Source organism: Schistocerca serialis, chromosome 7 (assembly GCF_023864345.2).
Source record: "Schistocerca serialis cubense isolate TAMUIC-IGC-003099 chromosome 7, iqSchSeri2.2, whole genome shotgun sequence".
Classification (NCBI taxonomy): Eukaryota; Metazoa; Arthropoda; class Insecta; order Orthoptera; family Acrididae; genus Schistocerca; species Schistocerca serialis.
In genome coordinates this window covers 420,367,199-420,387,775 of record NC_064644.1, presented here as the reverse complement: position 1 = coordinate 420,387,775, position 20,577 = coordinate 420,367,199, and the positions used below count along the sequence as shown (strand labels likewise).

Here is a 20,577-nt window from a genome sequence, read left to right as displayed (position 1 = left end):
AACAAAAGTAATGGGATACCTCCTAATATCATGCTGGAGCTCCTTTTGCCTGGTGTAGTGCAGCAGCTTAGCGTGGGATGGACTCCAGTCGTTGGGAAGTCCCCTGCAGAAATATTGAGCTATGCTGCATCCATAGCCACCCATAATTGTGGAAGTGTTGCTGGTGCAGGATTTTGTGCACAAACTCACCTGTTGATTATGTCCCAAAGATGTTTGATGGGATTCATGTCTGGCAACCTGAGCGGCCAAATCATTTGTTCGAATTGTCAACAATGTTCTTAAAATCAATTGTCAACAATTGTGACCAGTGACAATGCCAGCACTGTTTAGGAACATGAAGTCAATTAATTGCCACAAATGGTCTCCAAGAAGCTGAATATAACCATTTCCACCAGTTCAATTGGATCAGAGAACCCAATCCATTCCATGTAAATACAGTCAACACCATTATACAGCCACCATCAGCTTGCGCAGAGTCTTCCTGACAACTTGGGTCCATAGCTTTGTGGAGTCTACACTGCACTCGAACCATGCCATCTGCTTTTACAAAATGAAATCGGGACTCAGCTGACCAGGCCATGGTTCTCCAGTTGCCTAGCGTCCATCCAAGATGGTCATTAGTCCAGGAGAAGCACTGCAGGTGATATCATGCTGTTAGCAAAGGCACTCTCATCAGTCGTCTACTGTTGTAGCCCATTAATGCCAATTTTGCTGCACTGTCTTAATGGATACACCCTACATAATCAACCTCAGTATTTTGGAAATAAATGGAAACTAAACCATGTCCCACATTGATTTCTGCAGTTATTTCACACAGATTTGCTTGTCTGTTAGTACTGACAGCTCTATGCAAATGGTGCCGAGTTGTCCGCGGTGAGATGTAATGCCTGAAATTTGGTTGTCTCTGCATATTCTTGATCCCGTGGATCTTGGAATATTGAATTCCCTAAAAATTTCTGAAATGTAATTTCCCACGTGTCTAGCTTCAACTACCGTTCTGTGTTCAGAGTCTGCCGATTCCCGTCATGTGGTCATAATCATGTTGGAAACTGTTTCACATGAATCACCTGCGTACAAATGACAGCTCCACCAATGCACTAACCCTTTATACCTAATGAACGTGATTTGCCACCTATGTATGTGCATATCACTGTCCCATGACTTTTTTCATCTTAGTGTAAAGTAAATTAAGTGTTTATCATCTAAATATACCTGCAGCAACCATGTATAATTATCTTTGCACTTTTGTCTTTTCACATTTTCATGTATCCAGCACATATTTCTGAAAAGTTTTCAACACCAATTATAAACTTTTAGGTTTTCTACGCTATTTCTAATTCAAGACATCGAGCATCTAGCATACAAATGAATCCTCCACTTTTGCTTTTTCCAATACAGTTAATAAGAAAAGAAGTTCTTCCCTGTCCGACAGTGCCACAATTACCATTGATGCAGAGGTGACTTCGCAGACTCACTCTACCTACCTTATTAAAATTATGGTTTATTATAAAATTAACAATGATTTCTAATAAAGAAATACAAATTTCACCAACCTTTCAAATATTCATGGATGATTTTAATTATTATAAATTAAGTTTTCTATAACTGTGATTTCTCAAACAAAATAATATTCAGAAACATAAATATACTCACACCAGCAGTCTTTACTGTAGCCGGATCCGAAGGCCAGTTAGCTAGGCGTTCCTCATAGGCACTGAGGCAGAGTATTGAAGACGTCAAATATTCACTGAGGTTTATGGAAGGAGTGCTGATGACTGTTTCTGGTGGAGGTGCCAACCTCAGTAGAGGTTCTTCTTCTTTGCAATAATCTGCAACTGGCTGTGATAGTTCTTCTGCATTAACTGAAGAGAGAAGACGATCCCTCTGAGGTAAGTGTTAAGGAAATGAACATAGTTTCAGTGAGAGACAGTGTTGCAAACTGTCACTTCAGAAGTTTACTACAAGAGATTCTAGGTAGGAAGAAGAATGTTCAATGTTCTGTTTATCTCAAGATTGTAAGTGGCTGACCAGTAGCTCAAGGTCGAGTGACCTAAAAGTTGGCAGCAAAGTTATTGCCACTGTGGTGTAGAAACACACCTGACAGTCAACTGGGAGTAAGCTGCTCAGTTTGGTCAAGATCCTATCAAATGTCATTTGAATATGGAATCAATGGGTTCAGAAGGGCTGTACCCAATACAATGCCAGATGGACCCATGTGACTATAGTTCCTTTAAAATTACTTGATAGTTGATGCCCGTCCCTTGGTCCTGCAGTGTTGCCATATTGCCTACCGTTCAGTTAAAGGTGACACGCAAACACGGCTGATCACTTCACATGTGCTAAAATGCTGTACATGTAACATGTGTTGAAAGCTGTTGCCATCAGATACAACAGGAACATAAGTTTCTCTGTCCACAGATGATTTTAAATGACCAATGACTGAGCTGCAGCAGGCAAAGCATTTTGTAGCCCTCAATTTACACTTGTGTCCTAACTGCAACCTCTTGATATGCAATGTACTCGAGAAAACAGTTGTCAGCAACCTGCGGCGGAACTGTTAATCATGCTTGCTTTCCTCACAGCAACTAAAGCTGACCTGCAGAAGTAAACTCAAGACAAAAAATTCAGTTTCAGCACTAAAAGTGAACTGTAACACCCCATTTTTGCTACTGGAGCTGACGCAATACTTACCAATGACCAGTACTGGTTGTAACTCATTTACAGGTTATAGGCAATACAGGTACATTCCAAATGAAAAAAAGAATGATATGAAGAAAAATAAGAACAAATAAAGTTAATACAATGCTGAAAATGATGCGACGAAATGTTAAAAATAAAAACATTGAAACCTATTAATTGACAATAATAACAATCAAAGTCATTTTGATAAAAGATTTAAAAATAAAAAAAGTTATATTGGCTGAATGGATTTGAACTCACAACCTTCTGTATCTCTTATTAACATTACCACTGCACTACAGAAGACCTTTAGATTCTGTTGTTAAATTTGTGTACCTTTAAAAGCAACAATCATTTGCTGCCTCCAAAAAATTCGATTTCACATCATGTCGTATGAAGTTTTCAAACTGTAGGCCAATCTATGTGATGATAATTGAATATGTAAAGCCGAGTCGCATCTTGGGTGAAAGAATCCAGTAGTGGTGTGTACGAAACATGCGTTATTTCATCGCCATTATTTTGTGTGTTGTTTTGGGGGTGTTTATCATGTGCGATGAAATGTGAGGTAAAAGGGCAGGACCCAAGATTTGGGATCCAAACACAACAAGAAAAAAGCAAGACAAGCAATTGGAAGTGAACTGACTCTTTGTTGTGGCACTCTGGCAATGGCAAAAAAATTCACGCATGACGTTTAGCACTCTGATTGGAGAACGACATAGATGGAGATCTCCAACATGAGAAGTGTCGCTACAAAGTAATTTTAATCCAAATTATAGTGCCTGACAGAAGGACAGACATATTGTTCATTAGGTTGTGCATGATAGTCCAGTAACATCGCATACCTTGAGCAAGGAAACGGGTGTGATGTTTGGAGCACCAAAGACTTCCATCAAGGCAACAATTTTTTGGCAGTGGCATGCCCTACAACAACACTGGACACAGGAATGGGACCACATCACCTTACCAGACAAGTATAGGTTCTGCATTTAGCATCACAATGGACATATCCGTGTCTAGAATTTCTGAGGAGAACAACCATTACCAGATTGCATTAGTCATTATCATCATCATACAGGCCCAGCACCTGGTGTGATGGTGCGAGGTGACATTGGGTACACAGACTGATCACCTCCAGCTCACATAGCTAGTAATTTGGACAGAAGCCTTTACATTTCTAGATGTGTCAAACCTCATAGCTGTGCATATCTCCGACATCCCCTTGCAATCTTTGTTACTGTCAGGGATTGCGGATCTCTGTACTAAATTTCACCACTTTTACACCCCCAGATTAGCTACAAATTTAATCATGTAATGTTCTTGCTAAATGCATATACACATTTACTTCCTCATGTTGCAATTTGACTATCCAACAGTAAATGTGTACTGCACCAGAACATATTTTGGCAGATAATGAGGAACAAATAATGCTGCAATGGAAGTTATGTATACTGCTGTTTCGAGTGCAGCGAAACTACACGAGTCTAAAGAGAAAAAAGAACCATCAACACTGAGATTCCTTTCATATGGAGTGCAACAATATTACTTTCATTTTAATCATGATGCATGAGTAAGGATACATGCTTCAAATGTTCTGGTCGCCACCTATACTGAAGGTAGTTGACTAGTGTGGAGAGACGTCTTTGAAGAGGTAAACTAGTGCGAGCCCGAGGGTTTTGTGCAACAGACTGCACACGGGCCCACGATTTGCTGTCACGAGGACGCAACTCCACTATCACACGGTTAGGCAATTTCAACTCATCCTGAAGTTCTGCAACAAGACAATATCTAATACAAAAGCAGAATCAATGAGAAGGAATATTACATTAAAGTTTTTAAATCAGCTGTTGACTATGATGTGTAATTTAATAACTATAACTACATGTCTTCAACAATACAGCATACAATGCATAACACACTACAGAGAGAGAGAGAGAGAGAGAGAGAGAGAGAGAGAGAGAGAGAGAGAGAGAACATAATACAAGAACCTTGGGACTGTGGAAGGAAGGGAAGGAAAGGAAAGAGCTATAAACAAGGTTGCCACAAGTTTCCCCAACTGAAATTCCCTGATATTTCCCTGATTTCAAGACAAGTTTTAGCTTTTTTCCCTGATAAATTTTGAGATCAAGAGTACTGGTAAGTAAAGACATAAGTTGACAAAAAAAATGTAAGGACTTTTCTATTTCTCCCCCACGTGAGCAAAAATTTTAAGTACTAATATCAGCATCTTTTGTAATGAACTGGTTTTAGGGGGAGGAAGCAAGCCAAATGGTAAGTGTGTTTCATTAAGACCACAGTTGTTATTTTATTTCAATAAAACGAGACACATTTGGTGGAGTTGCAAGACATATTTAAAATGCCTTCATTGATTTTAGAAATAACCTCAGAAAAATGTAAGTGTCTTGGAAGAAGTGTATAAGGTGGGAAGAGTTGTGTAAACCAACACTATAGGTGACTGCCAATAACATGTTGGTTCTACTATGTTCATTATTGTCAGTTATTACCCACTGTGTTATGTTTATTATTTTACAGGTACTATATGATTTTTCTTCCACGGCATATACGTGTACATAGCATACAAACCGCTAGCGACTGCCACAATTTTCATCTTCTTATCATTCATACTTTCTAATATATAAACTTGCACATTAGTGGGAAATGATGGGTTTCATATCGGCAGAAATGGACAGCTCTTCACGTGTCACAGACACCATGTTGATGAAATAAGAGTGCAGTGATCAATCCATGCAACAGATAACTTGCGCAAATACTTTGAGACAAAGTACTAATGAGGACAGGTAGCAACTCACCATAAAGATGATCGCTGAGCTGCAGACATGCATGTAGAAAAAGAGAACCACACTCTCACAACTAAATGTTTGGCCATAGCCTTTGTCAGAAAATGAGCACATACACAATCACACAATCTCTCAGACACAACTCATGCACACTTGACCACAATCTCTGGCCATTGCATCAACAATCTCTGAGAATCAGATCCAAACAAACCACTCCTCACACCTCCCTGCCTCATCGACAGCTGCTAGGCTAGTGGCAAGAAGTGATGACAGCACTGACTGCAAGCTGAGGGGAGTGGTAGGAATGGCAGCAGCAGTAAGAATGAGGGAGTAGGGAAGCGACACCCAGCCAGCAACGATGCACGACATCTCATAAACAAATCATTTCATCTACTTAGACAAAAACAAGATTTTTCTAGAGTTTTTTCCAAATTTCCCTGATATTTCCCTGACACGTTTGAAATTCTGTGATATTCCCTGATTTCCAGAACTTGTGGCAACCCTGTATAAATATGTCATTGCTTAGGAGCAAGCAACAAAGCAAGGTATAAACAATAATGAGTAAAAAATGAGTGCGGGATAATTGGAAATAAATGGCTAGGTTAATGACATATGAGGTGTAGTGGACCAACAACAGAAAAAAAAAGAGGTTGGGTTACACATAAAAGAGGAGAACCTCCATAGTAAATCTTGTAAAAGGTGGAGAATTAGATCTGATCATAGTGTGCAGATGAAGGAAGGGGTGCTGTAATGGGAAGGTCATCTCACAGACAGTGAAGCTAGGGCACTGGAGTTTGGTCACTTGTACTGTGTGCTGAATATTTTCCATCACCAATAGACATATTGCATGCACCACATTCAGTTTACAGGGCAAGATATCTATTGCTGGCTTATGTACACGAATAATGGCAGACCAATCACGGTAAAAATATAAATAGCTGTACACCACAGGTTATGCATCACTAGCTATGTGATAATGATAGGCAGAAATACTGTACAATCATCTGAGTTAATGGTAGTTTGGATTCCAAAAATTATTTAAAGTAGGTCTAACTACTCAAAGTATGCAGTAATTGAAAACCTGTTTAAATGTGGTGAAATGAGGTTTCCTTCCACAGCATTAGTACCGCTACTAATGTAACTGTTCTTTCACACAACTGCATACATAGATAGGAAGGCTTTCATAGGATGATTTGCGTGTACATTCAACAGTCTCTCAATACGTGTTTTTCAATATTTTCCTAGTGCACTCCTATAAACCGAACATACCAGTGACATTTGTGTCACATTTCTTTATATATATTCAGTAGCCTTTTAATTTTATTTGGTGCAGCTCCCATAACACTTAAGCTATATTCTAAGATGGAACACACAAGTGATTTGTAATCCGTCTTCTTTGTAGACTGCAATTTTTCCAGTATCCTGCCAACAAACTGAAGTTTGGCACCTGTCTTATCTGCAAATGCGCCTATGTGATCACTCCATTTCATGCACCTACAAATTATTATGCACTAGTATCTGTGTCAACTGACTGATTCTGATTTTCATAATTGATATTGTGGTAATAGGATACTATGTTTTTTATTTAGTGAAATACATAATGTTTACATTTCTGAATATTAAAGAAAAATGCTAGTTCTTGTCTTGTACCACTTCGAAATTTTATCAAGGGGACGGGGGGAGGGTTAGCTCAGAGTATTATTAATATTTTCCATGAGGTCACCAATATATAACAACAGCAAGGGTCCTAATAAATTTCCCTCATGCATCCCTGAAGTTACTACTTCATCTGTTGACGACCTAACTGCGAAGAAATCCTGAATTTGGTCAAAAATTTAGCTTGTTATTCTATGCAATCATACTTTTGACAAGAGGTGTGATACTGAGACAAATGCTTCTCACAAACCTAGTAATAATGTACCTACCTGAAAGGCTCGACCCTCGACTTTCAGGATGTTAAGTGAGAAAAGAGACAATCATGTTTCACACGTCAATGCTTCCTGAAAGCCATGTCTGTTGACATGGGGGAGATCCTTCTATTTGAAATACCCCATTATGTTTGAGTTTAGAATATGCTGCAGGATTCTTCAATAGCTGAGTGTCAATGTGATTGGATGGTAGTTTTGTGGATCACATAGTTACCCTTCTAATGGAAAATCCAGGATGTAATAATGACAATATTATGAAAGGGATAGTTGCTACTCACCATATAGTGGAGATGCTGAACTGCAGATAGGCACAACGAAAAAACAGTCAAACGAAGGTTTCGGCCAAACAGGCCTTCATCAGAATACATACACACACTTTTTGTTGTACCCCTGTAACTCAGCACCTCCACTAAATGGTGAATAGCGACTACCCTTTTCATAATACAGTGAAACCTACTTATAACGTTCCTCCATATAATGTTTTCCTCTATGTTACGTCTGTTTTTTCAGTCTCGACTAAAAGTCCATATAAACAATGTTAAATTTTCCTCTTTACTGCATTTCCTCTATATTACAATTTCCTACAGGTAACGCTCACATTTTTGGAACCAAGGTCAATTATTTACCTCTTTATAATGTTTAAGTGACTGGATGTAGACGCATCGTTTTCCGTTCTGTGGATTCACAGTTTGCACCGGCTCGGAAAGCCCACACTCAGCATGTTTCATATGTCAGCGGCAGGAATTAATAGGCAGTGATTCTGTCACTGTTGAGGACTTTGTGGCTGTGGATGACAATGTGGCAACCACAGGAGTACAAAGTATTGAGGAGCTGACTGCAGAGAGAATCTTGGAGAATAATAGTGGTAGTGAAAGTGACAGTGACAAGGAAGATGACCCTGTGCCCTCATATACTAAGGCAGCTGAAGCTTTTGAAACATTCACGAGATATATGATGGCCCATAGAGTTGAGGACAGAACAGTTGTTCAACTTGCTCATTTGGAGCAAGAAATGATTGCCATAGAGTCTGGGAGAAATAGAAAACAAACATGCTTGCTTGAATATTTTAAAAAATCATAGGTATGTAATTTTCAGATTGCATAGGTTCCTAGAGTTTTGTGCAAATTTTAGTTACATTTTATAATTTAATTTTTTGATCTGTACCATTTACTGTGTTTTTATGTAATATGTTCAGTATAAACAAAATTTGGCTCATATTCTATAATTGGGTCAACTGAAGAATGGGATACCACCTGTCAGCTTTGGACAATGATGTCATATCTTAAGAATCTGTTATAACTTTTTACAGAACAAACTGATCTATTTACTTTCACCCATCCACCTACCGCGCTCCATGTTTTAATTACAAAAAACTAATCATTTGATACATTGATCATTTGGAATGAATATCATATTACAGTCTTGTGAGAATTTAAAATGTCATCACCATTTGTCAAAGCTGATTAGTGGTATCCCGATCTTCAGTAGTGCCCTATAATTATTATTTGGAAGCCTTCATCTTTATAGTGTTTTCCTCTATACAGTGTTCAGAATTTGTGGTCCCTTGAAAAGCGTTATATAGAGGTTTCACCGTATTGTCATAGTTATCCTTCTTATAGACAGGAGTGACTTGTGCTTTTTCCCAGTCACTGTGCACAGGTTTTTGTTCATGGGATCTACAAAATGTTACAGTAAAAATGGGAGCTAGCTCAGCTACAAATTCTGTACAGACTCTTGAGAGGATCCAAGCACACCCTTGAGCTTTGTTTAAATTTAGCTCTCTTAGCTACTGCCCAATGCCACAGAGAATATCTATACCATTCACCTTCACAACAGTGTGACAAGTAAATTGTGAAAGTATGTCTGCAGTTTTTATAGTAATGGAACATTGGTTTCAACACTTCAAGAACAGTGATTTTAACGTCTTAGACCGGCATAGAGGTTGAAGAGAGAATGTTTTCGAAGATACAGAATTGGAGACATTGCTGAGTGAAGACTCACATCAAACTCAAGAAGAATTGGCACGATTAGTGGGAGTGACACAGCAAGCCATTTCAAAATGTCTCAAGGCTATGGGCATGATTCAGAAAGAAGGAACTTGGGTCCTGTGTGACCTGAAACCAAGAGACATTGAATGGTGTTTTTGTGTTCGTGAACAGTTGCTTCCGAGGCAAAAACGGAAGGAATTCCTGCATCACATTATGACCGGGGACGAAAAATGGTTTCATTACGATAACCCTAAACGCAAAAAATCATGGGGATATACCGGCTATGCTTCCACGTCGACAGCCAAACCGAATATTCACGGTTCCAAGATCAAGCTCTGCATTTGGTGGGACCAGCTCAGCATCATGTACTATGAGGTGTTAAAACCAAGTGAAACAGTCACAGGTGCTCATTACCGAATGCAATTACGCATTTGAGCAGAGCATTAAAAGACAAATGGCAGCAATACAGCGAGAGGCACAATACAGAGATTTTGCAGCATGACAACGCTCAACCCCAAATTGCAAAAGAGGTCAAAAGGTACTTGGAAATGTTAAAATGGGAAGTCCTATCCCACCTGCCGTATTCTCCAGACATTGCTCCCTCTGACTATCACCTGTTTAGATCAATGGCGCATGGCCTGGCTGACCAACACTTCTGACCTCATGAAGAAGTCACACATTGGATCGATTTGTGGATTACTTCAAAATATGAACAATTTTTTCGACGCGGGATTCGTACACTGCCCGAAAGATGGTAGAAAGTAGTGGTCAGCGATGGAAAATACTTTGAATGATACATGTGTAACCAATTTGTTTAATTAAAGCATCAAATGTTGGGGAAAAAACAATGGAAGCAAAGTTGTACACCTTGTACTTGCTTATCTATCCAGTGCGATGTTAACTATTCTTTTAAATTTGAGGCACAATACTACAACTCTTCTACATGCTTCTGCCTAGAGGTAAAGGTTTTGTGTTCATTTCTGAGATTGGACATGACTGCCTCTTTATCTAAATCACTTAAACTGCAAATCTTCCTACTTGTTTTAGCTGTCCTTTGTACTTTAGTAATCATTTTTGCTACAACTGCCTCATGGTCACTGATGTCAGTTTCATTATGAACATCCTCAAAGAAGACAGGTCTATTGTTATAGCTGAGTCTACAGATTTTCCACAGTGAATGGGTTCCTGAGCTACCTGTTCTAGGAAGTTAAACGATGGAAACTACAGGCGGGAATATCAACAATATAAGGTAAAAGCCTGCTAGTTCTGTAAAGGTGACACATTAACCTGCAGACAAGAACAATGAAAAGACACTTCACGTTAACCTTCAGCCATAGCCTTCGCAAGAAAAGGAAACACAAACACAAACACAAACACAAACACAAACACACACACACACACACACACACACACACACACACACACACACACACACACACACACACATTCATGCACAAAAGCAAGCACTCCTCACTTACACAACATCCATATCCGACAGCTTGGACTGGAATGCAACTGTCACATTGAATGGAAGCAGCAATCTGGAGGGTGCAGGGAAGGGGAAGGAGTAGCAGGGTAATTGGTGGGGGAGAGTAGGGTGCTGTCTGGCAGAGAGTGCAGGGAACTGACTGTCGACATGTGCAGTGTCTGGAGGCTGTGGGCAGGGAGATGAGATGGGGAGGGGAGACACGGGGAATGAAAAATAAGAGGGGGGAGGATGGGAAGGTGCATTGGCAGAGAGTGGCACACAAACGGGTGGGAAATGAGAACAGACACAAGGTGACAGGACAGTGGAGGGTATGGGGACAGTAGGTTCCTGTATGTTGAGGTCAGGATAATTTCAGTAATGGCGAAGGTGTTGTATGGATAACTGCAATCTGTGCAGTTCAGAAAAGCTGGTGGTGGAGAGAGGATCCAGGTGGCTCAAGTACTGAAGCAGCCACCAGAATCAAGCATGTTATGTTCAGCTCCACATTGAGCCAAGATGTGGTCTACTCTGGTCTTGGGCACAGTTTGGCAGTGGCCATTCATCCTGGTGAACAGCCAATATAAAAAACTGAGCGTTTATTGCGACAGAGGTGGTGTACAACATTGCTGCTTTCATAGGTGGCCTGGCCTCTGAAGGGGTAGGATAAACCTGTGGCAGGACTGGAATAGAAAGTTCTCGGATGGTGGTTTGGGCAGGTCTTGCACCTGGGACTCCCATAAGAATATGACCCCTGTGGCAAGGGTTTGGGATAGGGAGTGACACAGGGATGGACTATGTTGTTGCAGAGGTTAAGTGGGCGACAGTACACCACTTTAGGAGGGGCGGGAAGGACGATGGGTAGGATGTCCCTCATTTCGGGGCATGATGATAGGTAATCAAAGCCCTGGCAAATGATGTGGTTCTGTTGTTACAGTCAGGATGGTATCAGGTGACAAGGGGAGCACTCTTTTGTGGCTGGGTAGAAGTGTTGGTGGTGGTGGTGGTAGGATTGGGGATATATGGGGAAATGGCACAAGGGATTTTTTAATAGACTAGGTCTGGGGAATAGTGCCTCTCTCTTAAAGTCTTGGTGAAACCTTCAGCCTACTGGGCAAAGGAGTTTTTTTCACTGCAGAAACACCATCCTCAGGTGGCCAGGCTGTGTGGGAGGGATATTTTGGTGTGGAAGAGATGAAAGCTGTCAAAATGCAGGTGCTGTAGGTTGTTGGTGGGTTTAATGCGCATAGAGGTGTGGATGGAGCCATCAAACAGTCGGAGATCAACATCCAAGAAGGTGGCATGCTGCACTGTGGAGGACCAGGCAAAGGAGATAGGGAAGAAGGTGTTCGGGATGCGATGGAACGAAGGTCAATGACTTGGGCCTGAGTTCAGATCATGAAGATATCATCAATGAACCTAAACCAGCCCAAGGGTCTGGTGTTTTAGGAGGCTAGGAAGATCTCCTCTACATGGTCTGTAAAGAGGTTGGCATAAGAGGGTGCCATGGGGGTGACCATGGCTATGCCACAGATTTGTTTGTATAACCCCCCTGAAAGGAAAAGTATTTGAGAGTTAGGATGAAGTTTGTAAGCAGTATGAGAATGAAGTAGTGAGTCTGATGTCTGAAGGGCATTTGGAAAAGTAGTGTTCAACAGTGATAAGACCATGGGCATGAGGGCCGTCCTCTTATTCCAACCTGATGTGACCCCAAACACTCAAGCAGTACACAAGAATAGGTCACACCAGTATCTTGCAACGTCGTCTCCTTTACAGATGAATCTCACTTTTCTAAAATTCTCCTAATGAACAAAAGTCACTAAAATCCTCACATGCTTGTTCCATTTCATAATACTTTACAACGTTACGCACTGGTATTTAAACAACTTGACTGTGGTAAGCAGGACACTACAAATGCTGTACCTTACCATTATAGGTCTATTTTTCTTACTCATTCATTCACAGCAACTTACACTTTTTTTGCATGTAGAGCCAGCTGCCACTCAATACACCGAATGGAAATTTTGTCTAAGTCATATTGTATCCTCCTACAGTCACTCAAATTCGACACCTTCCCAAACCCCACAGCAAAGAGAAAGCTGAAATGCTTAACTTGATTTGCCAGTGTTCCTTTACAAAGGAAAACACAGGAGAATTGCCCCCAATTTACTCCACAAAACCACTGAAAAGAGGAGTGACATTAGTATTAGTGTCATGGTGTTGAGAAACAACTGAAATCGTTAAAATTGAGCAAAGTTCCTTGGCTCAATGGAATCAATATCAGATTCTATAGTGGATTTGCACTTGAGTTAGCCCCTCTTCTAACTGTAATCATAGATTCCTTAAACAAAAAAACATGCCCAGTAATTTGAAGAAAGCACACATAACACCCGTCTGCAGGAAGGGTAGTAGAGGTGATCCACAAAACTATGGTCCAATATCTTTGACATCAAACTGTTTTAGAATCTTAGAACATATTCTTTGCTCAAACACAGTGAGGTATCTTACCAGAATGACCCACTCAATGTCAATCAGTACATTAATCATGTGAAACCCAACTCACACTTTTATCACATGGCATACTGAAAGATTTGGATCAAGGCAGTCAGGTATATGCAGTCTTTCTTGACTTCCGAAAAGCATTTGACTCAGTATCACGCCTACACTTATGGTCAAAAGTTCAGTCATATGGGCTAAAAGTGAAATTTATAACTGGATAGAGGAGTTTTTGGTAGGGAGCACACAGAATGCTATTTTGGATTTCTATCATTGACAGATGTAGAAGTAACTTTGGGTGTACCTCAAAGAAGTGTGTTGGGACCCTGTCCACAAAGGAGATTGCTTACGAATCACTCATGTGACACATTCTAGAATGTTGCTCAAGTGTGTGCGATGGTATCAAATGGGACTAACAGCAGATATTGAATGTATAAAGAGAAGGGCAGCCGAATGGTTACAGCTTTGTTTGACCCATGAGAGAGTGTTACAGTGATGCTGAAGAAACAGAACTGGCAGGCTCTTGAAGACTGACGTAACCTACCCTGAAAAACTCTACTACCAAAGTTTCAAGAACCGGCTTTCAATGAAGACTCTAGGAATGTACTACAACCCCCTACATATTGCTCACATAGGAATTGTGAGGACAAGATATGAACAACTGCAGCACGCACAGAGGCATTCAAACAATCATTCTCCATAAGCTCCATATGTGGACGGAACGGGAAGAATCCCTAATAACTGCTACAATGGGACATAACCTCTGCCATGCACTTCGTGGTAGTTTGCAGAGTATGCAATCAGATGTAGATGTAGTCGTCATCAGCAGACCCTGTTGCCAGATCATTTATGTATATAGAAAACAATAGCACTTCTGTCACACATCCCTCGGCACTTCAGACTATAACATTGTCTCTGGTGAACATGCTCCGTTAACAGTCTGTTGTGGGGTACCATGTCAAATGCTTTTTGGAAATGTAAAAATACGGAATCTGCTTGTTTTCCTCGATCCAAAGTTGGCAGTACATCATGTGAGAAAAGGACAAGGTAAGTTTCACAAGTGCAAAACCATGCTGATTAATGGACGTTAGGTTTGAGAAGGAGGAGATTAATGTTTAACGTCCTGTTGACATTAGAGGGAGGAGCACTTGTTCTGATTAGGGAAGGATGGGGAAGGAAATTGGCCATGTCCTTTCAAAGGAATCATCCCATCATTTGCCTGAAGCAATTATGAGAATTAATAGAAAACATAAATGAGAATGGCCCACGAGGAGTTTGAACCACTGTCTTCCTAATGCGAGTCCAGTGTGCTAATCACTGCGTCGCCTCACTCGGTTCTAAGCTTTTCGGTCTCTTGGAAATTTATTATATTTGAACTCAAAAAACGTTCTAGAATTTTGGAGCAAGTTGATATTAAGGATATCATTCTGTAATTTTAGATATCATTCTCTTACCCTTCTTATACAGAGGAGTCACCCGAGCTCTTTTCCAGTTGCTTGGGATTCTGTATTGTGTGAGAGATTCACGATAAATACAAAGTAAAGGCCCATGCCGAAGAGCACCTGGCAACTTATTTGTTTTCAACTCTTTCAGTCGTTTCTCTAAACCAGGGATGCTTATTACTATCTTGTCTGTACAGGACTCTGGGCAACAGTCAAACAATCGTATGTTTGTACGAATCTCCCAAATGGTTGATTTCTTAAACAGGAAATTTAAAACTTCAACTTTTGTTTTGCTATCTTCAATTGCCACACATCAGACTGGTCGTCAAGTGACTGGATGGAAGCCTTAGACCCTCTTAGCTATTTTACAAATGACCAAAATTTTCTCGGATTCTCAGCCAGATCATTTGCTAAGGTATGATGGTGGTGGCAGTTGTGTGGTTCACACATAGATCTTTTCACAGATGCATGATTCTTTACTAACATTTATCTGTCATCTGCACACTGTCTTTCGATCCGAGAACACAACAGCCTTTGTTTCCTCAGCATTTTCCAAATTTCATTGCTAAACCACGGTGAGTCTTTTCCATCCTTAACCAACTTACTAGGCACATACATTTCCAGAGCACAATTTACAATCTGTTTAAATTTTCCCCATAATTCATCTTTGTCCATCATACTGGAAATAAATGATTCCAATTCATTGTGTAAGTGAGACACTAACTACTGCTCATCTGCTCTTTCTAGCAGAAACATTCTCCTAATATACTTGACCGATTTATTAACTTTTGTAACTGTAGTCACTGATTACTGCACAATCACTAACCCCCATCTGTGTTCTGACACCATCAATAATGTCCAGGCTGTTTGCAGCTACAAGGGGTCACACTGGGCAGGAGGAAGGAGGTTAAGGCAGGGGGAGTTATCATATGGCATGGGAAATTGTTTGCGGACAAGGTTTCAAGGTTTCTGGGGTAGTACCTGTCCGTAAGACCTTCAACATCCTGGGCAAAGGAATACTCATCACTGCAGATATGCATCCATGGGTGGCCAAACCAAATGGGAGTGATTTTTTGATGTAGAATGGTTGACAGTTGTTATAATGCTGGTAGTGATGATTGGTGGTCTTGATGACAGTGGTATGGATGGAGCCCTTGGAGCAGTGGAGATAAGTGGCCAGGATGGTGGCACAATGGGCTGACGAGGACCATGTGAAGTGGATAGGAGAGAAATTGTCGAGGCTGTAAAAGAAACTGTGTTGGTTGTCTTGGCCTTGGGCCTCCATTATGAAGATATTGCCAAAGAATCTGAATCAGATACGGGTTCGGGATGCTAAGGGGTTTTGTTCCAGATGGTCCATAAACAGATTGTCATAGAGGGGGGCCATGCAGGTGCCCAAGGCTGTGATATGTATTGGTTTACATATCTTCTCCTCAAAGGAGAAGATGTGTATGGCTAGGTGTATAAGGAATGCGCTAGTGGGTTTGGAGTCCGAACACTGGGAGAGGTAGTGTTCGATAGTCACAAGGCCATGGGCACAAGGGATGTTGATGTATAGGAGGTGCTGTCCCAGTAGCAGTGGGGTGGGGATGGTTGAGAGTTAGTGAAGGAAGTGATTTGTATCCCTCATATGCGGTGCTAGGCTATGAGCAAGTAGTTGGAGGGTTTGTCGACAAGAGCAGAGATTCTTTCAGTGGGAATGTGACCAGCTAAATGAGACATCCAGAATTGTTGGATTTATGGATTAGGGGATGCACTTAGAAGGTGGATGTGCAGGGTTTCATTGGGGATGATGAGGGAGACATTCAGTGGAAAGATTGGCTTGGTTGGATGGACTGGTAGCAATGATGTGTTTGCAGCAGAGATCACAAGGAGGAGAGTAAGTCTTTCATGAGTCCAGTATGGTTGAACTTGTGTGTGAAGCTGAAGGTGAGGCCCTCAGATAGGAACGAAACTTCTGGAGGCTTCAGGTTTTTGGTGGATATGTTGGCAACAGTGTCTTGGATTTGTTTAGGTTCTGGATTTTATATAATGCTGGATGGAGTTTTGGAGGGTTTAGTAAATGGAAAAGGTCAGTAAGATGGGTCTAGGTACTAATTGGGGTTGATTAGAGGGTCCAATGGAGTGGGACAGGCACTGAATGGTAATGGTGTTCTGAGGTGAGAGTAGGATGTCAATAAATCTGACAATTTTTGGAAGTGGTGTGGGGAGTCCTCTTCCAGGTGATGGAGGGCAAGGGTTTTGATTTGGGAGATGTGATGTAAGTAGCTGGAAGCACAGGAATAGTGCTTTGAAGAGGAGGCAGAGGTGACTCTGGGATGCCTGTGTCATGAAGATTTATTTCTGCAATACCTAGTTAAGGTGCAGGTATGGGTACTAAAAAGGCTGAAGATATGGTGCTGAGAGGTTTAGGATAGTTCTGTAACATGAGGATATTTGTCAACAGTGGAGGGGAGGGGAGAGGGAGGGAGTATGAATAACACACGTTAGTTTACGAAAGGGGCAATGTGAGCAAAGGAGTGGGTCAATCTGGAGATGAAAAGCAGTAATTTACTACTTGGCATACTTAGCATTACTACTTAGCATGTTTAACAGTGATCCACACACAGGATGGGGAGAAAGCACCTATTAGGGGGAAAGACGCAGTGGATGCATGGGCATTGACATTGGTGAGTTCGTACTGAGCATGACGACAACGGTGCCAAAGTGTGTACTGGGAGAGAGTGATCAGACAGAGGAAGGGGAGAATGTTGGGTAGTGGGTGTGGGTGCAGTGGGTTAGCAGAGACTGAGGTCAGGACTTTGTGCAATAAGTGAAAATGGACAAAATAGATTAAAAGTGAAAAATTGTTATCCATCTCTTGCAACATCCAAAATAATATACGCACATGACACTGACATTACATTATTAAGTTTTTAGAGTTTGATAAATATACGAAAAAGATCTGAGCCATTACTGAGAAGGATGAGACACAACCCAGAACATACATAATTGAAACACAGCTGACATTAAAAGAAAGTAATCAAGATTGATCCCAAACAAATTCTACAGCACTGTTAAACCAAATATGTAATCAGTAATGTAGTAAAATGAGAAATTAGAAAAATAAAGACAAACCATCAAGATGATTAAGCCTGCGCAGAGCTCGGCACAGTGGAGTGCGGATACGAATTGTCTTTCCACGGAGCCGTATCAGGGTGTGACCTTTGCTAATTAGCTCATTCAATTTCACAGATGTCTTCTCAGTAATGCAACTTAACTTTTTGCGCATCTCTCCATAGTTAATGAGAGCATAAAGTTCCTGAGTCACTTTTTGAATTCCTGGAAAGGAATTGTTCAAATTATAAAATATGCGAACATTCACAGGTGTAGTCTTGATACCACTACTTGAGAATATACACACCATTTATAATAAACATTAGTCTGTAGTACCATTTATATCACAAGATAAAAGCAAAAATTATCTTTTCCATCTTGTGGAAAATTTTGGAACCCTTTACGGAAACACAACCTTTCAGTATCACAAAAGCAGTCATAAACACTATCATATTATTACTGCAATAAGGGAAAGCTATTAAATTTATTTGGGGACCTGTAAAAATAATCCGACGCTTAACTTAGTATTTTAAAATGTATGTCATTTTTATAATATAGTGATTAGACAAGCAAAGGGGTTGGGATTGGCGGCATGTTACGAGTAAGGATGGATACAAAACACTGAAAAGAAAAGCAAGCAAGTGGCACACCAAACTATTTACTTTATGGTTTCTTAAGCTAATGTACCGGGGTACTAAGTCTTCTACACCAATACTACATTGCATATATGGTTACCTTTATCACAAATACAATAATGCTTCTGAAACATTCAGAAGGTTACAATTACAGCTATTAACAAAAGTATGGAAGAAACCACCTTAGTATTAATCATTCAATGCAAAAAAACAAAATCAAGATAAAATGAGAAACAGTTCAGTACAGAAGAGAAACAACAAATATTACAGTCTATAAACATGGTTGACTGAACTCAAAACTGAAATTTACTGAGCGTAATTCAGGGAAAATACTGCAAACTCAAATCAGTACAGTTGGATGGAGACTTGAACCCTAATCCTGCAATAAATAAATAAATAAATCTGGCTTCTTGCATTGTGTTACCTCACTTTGTTTATATCCTGAATTTTTCATACTTTAAATATTGGGCAAGGTTCATTATTCACTCTAATGCCTTCCCTATGTATCCCACACAATCTTTTTAGAACTGTAGAACAAGTACTACTGGAGCAGTACAAATAATATGACAACTGAAATATATTTTGGTATGAGGTAACAAATGGCAGTGATGAGTTTCTGATTTCCTCCTGAAGGAACAACTGAAAACTGTATTTTTGTTTTCATTTTATTACTACTGATATTGGTTCTTATACTTTCAATCAGAAATTATACAAGAATTATAGTCTACAACACACGTAATTTCTTCAAATGGATAATGCATACTGGCACACTGCCATCATATGATCTGTTGTAAAACAATGCAGGAATGAACATAGGATATGTATTATTTCACACATTACTAGAAAAAAGATGCACACACTAATGGATGAAATGAAAACATAGTATATAGGTATGAAAGATACAAGAGCGTGCTGAAAAGTAATTCCTCTGGATTTTTATGTGAAAACTCTTAAAGCTTTTTAAATAAAGCAAGCTTTATTAACATCCTACATCTTTATTCTTCATATCCGCACACTTATTTCTCAACATAGCCACACTGGTGACGAACACATTTCTCCCAACAAGAGACCTGTTAGTTGATACCATCACTACAGAATGTTTAACTTTGTTGGCAGGGCCGCAACCTCACCTCTTCTTGCACCATTTCATGACTATCAAAGTGTAATAATTGGTGTTTTTTCAGTTCTGGAAACAGATGAGAATTACTGTGGCAAAGTTGGGACTATTGATTGGTTGGTTTGTGGGAGACGGACCAAACCTCAGGGTCGCTGGTCCCATCAGATTAGGGAAGGATGGGGAAGGAAGTCGGCTGTGCCCTTTCAAAGGGATCATGCCGGCATTTGTCTGAAGCGATTTAGAGAAACCACGGTAAACCTAAACCAAGATGGCCGGATGAAGGTTTGAACCATCGTCCTCCCGAATGCAAGTCCAGTGTGCTAACCACTGCGCCAACTTGCTCGGTGTTGGGACTGTATGTAGGACGATCAATGTCAGATTGTTGCAAATGTCACAATGCTTGTATGTGATTTGGAATTCACGCTGAAGAAGGTAGTGGTCCATGTGTAGAGGAACACTTCGAATGCATGCTTTCAGTTTTATGAGGGTCTCACTGTATCTTTAAAAGTTTATGGTGGTGCCTTTAGGCATGAATTCCTAATGCACCACACCTTTAGCATTCCAGAACACACTGAGCATGACTTTACCTGCCAATGGTATGCTTTTGAATATTTTTGACATCTGCAATCCTTTGTGGTGGAGCTTTGTTGATGTTCTTTTGTTTTAGGGGTCAAGTAGTGTACCCAGCTTTCATCATCTGTCACAATGTTGCTAAGGAATCCATCACCCTCACACTCCTTTCTCCTCTGTTTCATGTATGCAGTAAACCATTCGAGGCAACCACTATGCACACAGTTTTCTGAACTGCAGTTCTTCAATAGTGGCTTGTACACACTCTCATGATATGCCACACTTTCCTGAGAGCTGTGTCTGTGTTATCTGTAGACTTTCTCTGACGAGTTCATCAACCTGATTCCGATGATTCTCGTTGACTAC

The 20,577-nt window shown here is 40.4% G+C and overlaps 1 protein-coding gene across 2 annotated transcripts in view; it reads right to left on the bottom strand.

Annotated features, from left to right (window-relative positions):
* The window catches only part of LOC126412754 (protein cramped), a 181,222-nt gene that overhangs the window by 116,379 nt on the left and 44,266 nt on the right, over positions 1–20,577 (bottom strand). For both annotated transcript variants that reach the window (XM_050082501.1, XM_050082502.1), the window contains exons 4-6: positions 17,911–18,114; positions 4,257–4,447; positions 1,654–1,884 (exon numbers count right to left, since the gene is read on the bottom strand). In XM_050082501.1, coding sequence (XP_049938458.1) covers positions 1,654–1,884; positions 4,257–4,447; positions 17,911–18,114 — 626 coding nt within the window. The remainder of the gene's footprint in view (positions 1–1,653; positions 1,885–4,256; positions 4,448–17,910; positions 18,115–20,577) is intronic.